At 42.6% G+C, this 6,000-nt stretch overlaps 1 protein-coding gene across 3 annotated transcripts in view; it reads left to right on the top strand.

The window, feature by feature from the left end:
* Positions 1–466: 466 nt before the first annotated feature.
* Positions 467–6,000, top strand: part of ZFR (zinc finger RNA binding protein) — a 74,128-nt gene continuing 68,594 nt past the window's right edge. For all 3 annotated transcript variants that reach the window (XR_004316251.1, XM_032470642.1, XM_032470637.1), the window contains exons 1-2: positions 467–619; positions 906–1,005. Coding sequence is in view for 2 of the 3 variants with exons in the window: in XM_032470642.1 (XP_032326533.1) it covers positions 583–619; positions 906–1,005 (137 nt within the window). In the remaining variant the exon portion in view is untranslated. The remainder of the gene's footprint in view (positions 620–905; positions 1,006–6,000) is intronic.

The following is a 6,000-nucleotide window of genomic DNA, read 5'->3' as shown; positions in this document are numbered from 1 at the left end:
GGGGCCGGGAAGAGGTATGTTAGAAAGGGGTGTCCAACGCAATACTACACTTGGCAGTCTTTTCTTCTTTCTCTCCTCCCTGTCTTTCCCGCTCCACTCTTTATAGGCTAAGGACAAGAAGCGGGAATGCTGGAAATAAGGAAGAATACAAATCAGTCCAGCTCAAATCCTGACGAAAAAGTGCACGGGCGAGAAGGACCAAAAGGTAGAGAACAAATGCACACGCAAAAGTGTAAAGTAAGAAAAAAAAGGTTGATGGACGTCGCTCTCTCCGGCCACTCTCCCTGATTGCCCCACTCCCGGCCGGGGGCAGCGGGGCTCGCCTTCGCTACCTCTACGGAGGAGGCCGGTCCCGCCTTTCCGGCAGGCCCCACCCCTCACCCCGGCCGCCTCGGCGGAGGCCTGGCACGCGCCTGCGGGAGCCGCGAAGGCGGCGGGGACTACAGCTCCCAGGGTGCCGAGCGTGGGCGCGCCTGCGCAGTGCGGCGGGAGGCGGCGGTCTGTTCTCCGCTGAGGAGGAGCGGGGCAGAGGAGGGAGGCAGCGGGTGAGAGTTCAGAGTTCAGCAGCAGCAGCCCGAGCCCATGATTCCCATATGCCCTGTAGTTTCTTTCACCTATGGTGAGTATAATGTGTCCCGCCGGGGTCCCCGCCCGACCCCTTCCCCGGCCCGGGTGGTGGGGAGGCGCGGGGGTTGGGGCAGGCTCGGGGGAGGAGGCGGCGGCCGCCACCGGGGCGTGCGAGTGAGTGAGGGAGTGCGAGGCGGGAGGGGGAGGCGGCGCGGCCGCGGCCCCGGCCGGGCGAGGGCGGCTTCTCACGGCGCCTCTCTTTTTTCCCTCCCTCGGCGTCTCTGCCCCTCCGCGCCTCTCCTCCCGCCATGGGACCCGACTCTCCGTGCCCGCCGCAGTGCCCAGCCGGCTGGGGGAAGATGCCAAAATGGCGACCGGCAACTACTTTGGATTCACCCACAGCGGGGCGGCAGCGGCGGCGGCTGCGGCCCAGTATAGGTAACGGCTCCCCGCCCTCTCCCTTCTCTCCCGTGCTTGCCCCTCAGCCCCGATCCCGCCGACGCGATGCCCTCGCGCCCGCCCCCGCCGGTCCCGAATCCTGGCCCGCGGTGGGCCGGGCCCCGCGGCCTCTCCGGCCCGCGGCGGACGGCGGCCCCGGTGGGGGCGGGAGCGAGAGACGGCCGAGGCTGGAGGCCGTGGAGGGCCGCTTGGGCCTTCGCCGGCCCCGCAGCTAAAATGGCCTCCCGCGGCCTCGGAGCGGAGCCTCCACCCCCGCCCGGCGGGTTGAGGGAGGGAGCGAGCCGAGGCCGCGGCCCCCGCGGTCCCCCCGCCCCAGGCCCGCCCGGCCAGTCCCCACCTCTGATCCCCTCCCACTTGGGGATGGAGAGGGTGGGCGAGTGCACCTCGCGGGGAGTGCCGAGTCGCACCGCCCACCGGCCTTCTCCGCGCCGCCTCCGCGCACCAGTCCTCGGACGGTGCTCGGCCCCCTGAGCAGATCCCGTGTCGTTCTCTCGGGTGCCTTCCCCCTCCATCCTGTGGCCTCCCCTGACCCTCCACCCGAGCCCCGCGAACAAACTGCGGGTGTCACTGCATTCATTTGGTTCCTTTAGTTTTCCTTTCAAAGAGAGAGGTAAACATACCAACCACCTGTGAATGGTGTAGTTGGTAGACTGAAAAAGATGGGCGAAGTTTCTCGTGCTGATGAGTCCAAGGCCTTGTTCTAGCTATTGAGTTTAGGCTCCGGGTGGGCCAATAATTCCCCTTGGCTGGTCTTTCTCCTGTGGGGAAAAGAAAAATGCAAGTGAGGTACTGTCTTAAGTGAAACAAGCCATATGAAATCTCTACCTTAAGGGAATCTCTAATTTCTGAAGTGTCTGTAAGTTCATTATACATCTTATCAAAAGAAAGACGCTAGATTTTGTTGTTTTTGTTGCTTTTGAGTCAGTCTGAGACAGTCTCTTTAGATTGAGGCCATAAGTGTACAGGACAAGACCCCTAAGTGATCAGCTTTTTTTTTTAAGTGTGTACTAGGTAAATTAGCTGTTGGTTAAACCCATGTAGTTTTCTTACCTCATTCACTTCAGGCGGCAGGTTGTCTAATGGAAAGGACACCGTTGGGAAACAGAAAACCTGGGTTCTAGTCTTTTTTGCTCCTGCTTTTATGACATTGGGACATCACTTGTTTGGGCTTTCATTTTCCTCATCTGTAAAATTGGAATTTCTTTTTGGGTTAAAACTTGTAATTCTGAGGAACAGAGTTGCCATATTTCATGGAATTACAAGATGCCGTTTATTGTAAGAGGTATCATTATTTTGTGTTATGGCTGAAAAAAAATCACTACCAGTTAAAATATGACTCAATGCTTAAGACTCTATTGAATTTTAAGAGATGTTAACGTGTATAAATATGTGTTTTGTTGATGAAATTGGTATTTTACTAATTGTTGAATGCCTTGAATACATGTGGCATTTATTACAAGTCTCTTTTACCTTAAAGCTTATTTCCAGAAAAAGGACTGAGGTGACAAATTATTGGGGCAAAACCTTGGGGTTTTTCAAGTATTAAAAAATTCTTTGTTTAGAAGTTGTGATAACGGAACAACCAACAAAGTATCAGCTGCTTTGATAAAGAGCTAGTAATTTTCGTGAAGAGAGAAAAAAATCAAGTCATTTTCTTTTTCTGGGAAACGAGATAGCTAATCAACATCTGTGCCATAAATCTACTGCTACCGAGTACTGTGTGTTCTAGACAAGGCTGTATTTAACCATTTAATCTTTTATTGTTTTACATAGTATTTTTCTGTTATTGTGGGCAGAGTGGTAGATTTGTTGGATTAACTGTTTACTGAAAATGTAGTGGGTTTGTTCTTTGTGGCATTTTGGGGGTATTTTTTTCTAATGAAAACCTGTAGATAGAAATGAGGAGAGGAAATGCTCATTGAAGATACTTAATCATTCTTTGGTAAGATACTTGCATATATGTGTTTTATCCCAATATAGGAAACCATTACAGAATTTCTGTAGTTTTTCTTTGGCTTTGAATTTCAAAGTTTCAGTAAACTGTAACAGCAGTCCAAAGTATTAAGTTATTATGTGTGTGTCTAATGAGAAAAGACTAGTCTTTTGTCATTATTATGGATAAATATTGGCAAAACTAATTGTTAAGATGATCTGTCCTTGTATATAACATAGTACATGGAAATTGTTTGCTTTTAATGGAAAGAAATCAGACCCAATACTAATATTTTGGCTAAAGAAGATGAACAAATGGCAGTAACAGTGAAAACATATGCAAAAAAATGCTCATCTTTCTTCCGGTCTAGAAATCATTAAAATGTAACTTTTTTAGGTATGGAACACCAGGGTTTACTTTGCAAGTTTTTTTTTTTTTTTATTTGAAGGATGTAAATTCAAGGAAATCTTAAGTATTTACATGTGGATTATGTGAATAGTTGCTTCATTTGTCACTGAGTGCAGAGATAACTGAAAATAACTATCCTAGCCTAGATTTAATTCTGATTCTTAGTGTTCTTCATTACAGCTATGTAAGGTATATGATTAAATTTCTTTTAAATGTAGACTTCTTTTTGCTTGTTAATATTTGAGATTTATAGTGGTATACTAAATATCAAATTTCTTTAAGAGATGTTATAAAGATCTCAAGTTCTGCTACTAATAAGTTTTAGATAAACCAAAGTTTTAATTTGTATAACACATATTAAATATTTTTGTGGTAAGCATTTACTCAGTCCTTGTGCTACACATTCCATCAGCTACTGAGTGTTTTTCTTCTTTGTGTTTTTTTAAGGCAAGTAAATAAACCTGTTATGTCATTTGCCACTCTTGCAAATGTAATCTTTTCATTTTCTTACCTTTCATGTGTTTTTTTCCTCTTGGAAATGAAATCAAAAAATTTTTCAGTATTAATTACTGTGTTTTAATATATGTTTCTGATAGAATGTTAATTTGGGGTGCACAGGACAAAGCAGATCTCAAGCATGATGAAAAAAGTAGGAATGGCTTCATAGCAGAAAGGGAATTTAGTGGATAAGTATCTACTTCAGTAAGGTACCTTTTTTGTTTAAGAAGGTATACTTAAAAACATTTAGGCAGACATCTAATTTTATAATAAATCTTGGAAATAACTAGCCTAACAGTTGTAAGGACTTAGGGTAGGAAAGAATGTGAGAAAGATAATTCTCAGTAGAAAAAACTTTTTAATTAATAGTTTAATAGGTTCGAATCATGTTTTTCCTCTCCATTGGCAGTTATACAGAAATTCTCATAGGTGTTCTGTTTTTGAAGGGGATTTGTGACATAAACAGATACACTATGTATATGTAATATAAGTAAACTAAAGTAATCCCACTATTAATAGGACATAACCATTTCTATGGAAATTTTAAATAGCCAGTTTTTCTTATTCTTTAGAAAAGCCTTGGACACACCAGCTCCTTGTCACTTTTTTTTTTCAATTTGCTTTTTGGGGGGAGGAGGTCATTAGGTTTACTTATTTGTTTATTTTTTCAGAGGGGGTACTGGGGATTGAACCCAGGACCTTGTGTATGCTAAGCATGCACTCTGCCACTTGAGCTATTCCCTCCCCTCTCCTTGTCACCTTTTTATCTACTAAAGATACTTGTCTGTTACCTGCATAACCTAAATCTTTAGCTTGTGCTTAAATTAATTTTCTTTGTTTTATCTATAACTTAGTGTATCATTGATATCTGACTGTTATTCTACCTTCAATAAAGTTAGCTATTAAAAATAATCATTTGGTAACTTTTTTTTTTTTTTTTTTTTACTTTTAATACCTAGAACTTAATTGAGTTCAAAAGACTTTAGGAATGATTGTATAAGGGTGCAAAGTAATTACTTTACCCCCATATTTTTAGAGACTTAGCACATGTTGTTGAATAATGTTTAAGTGGATTGTGATGTCTGGACATTAGTTTAAATTAAGCATCTGCCAGACAAAAGAAGGCATCTCATCTAATGATTCTTGAGATGTCTTTGGGATATCTGTTCCTAAGGATAAGTATCTCTTCATGTCACTAAGGTAACTTGGGTAGGCTGATTAGCCAGCAAATTTTCCTTTTTTTTCTTTTCTTTTTTACTTTTCATTTGAATGTAGAATTAAGAATATTGTGTCTTGAAGGGAAGAGTAAAAGTAACACTAGTAAGGTAGAAAGAAGTAGTCACTGAGATGGTGAAAAGACCAGGTAAACAGGTTTTTGAAATCAGTCTTGGTGATGGAAATTTACTGGCTCTACCAAAAAAAAAATTTTTACTGCAACTGCTAATTATATCAGCTATTCCATTGTTGAATCAGAGAACCTAGGATTCATACTGCATGAATGAATTTGAAATAATGAAAATTTTCTTTCCAAAAGGATTACTGCTGTTATTGTGATATTTTCTGTATGTGTTATTAATAGCTTTAAGAGGGGGGTGAGCCAAAGTAGCCCTGTGTCAACCGTTTAAGATGTATACTTGACTGTGCTTTTGTAATCTGCCTTACAATAAACTAAATAGAAAGGGCATGAGCTACTCAGACTATCCCTTCAGAAGCTTGGCCAGGTCACTTACATCTTTCTACGACTCAGCTTTCCTCACCTATCTTGTTCTGAGGTGAAGATTAAATATAAAACTTCCTAGCCTAGTGCCTGATTTTCAGTAGGCATTTTATGAATACTAGTTTTCCATAGAGATTTGAATAAAATAATACTATAAGGATTTTTCAAGATATCCTTAGTTGGTGTCTATCATATACTTAATATATAGAGTTTCATAATCTCAAAAGTAAAATGTTTTAAAAGTAGGTACGTGGGTATCAATTGGTAGACCTCAGTTTCAGTATCAATAAACATGGAAGGACATTTTTTATTACTTGAAAGCAACGTAATTATAATCAGTAGGCAAATATGAGAAAAATAAGAATTCAGTAAATCTCCTGGGTCTGAGATCAGGAAAATACCAGTACATTATTCTTTC

This window comes from Camelus ferus, chromosome 3, assembly GCF_009834535.1.
Source record: "Camelus ferus isolate YT-003-E chromosome 3, BCGSAC_Cfer_1.0, whole genome shotgun sequence".
Taxonomy (NCBI): domain Eukaryota; kingdom Metazoa; phylum Chordata; class Mammalia; order Artiodactyla; family Camelidae; genus Camelus; species Camelus ferus.
The sequence above is the reverse complement of the archived record's forward strand: the minus strand, read 5'-3'. Positions and strand labels throughout refer to the sequence as shown.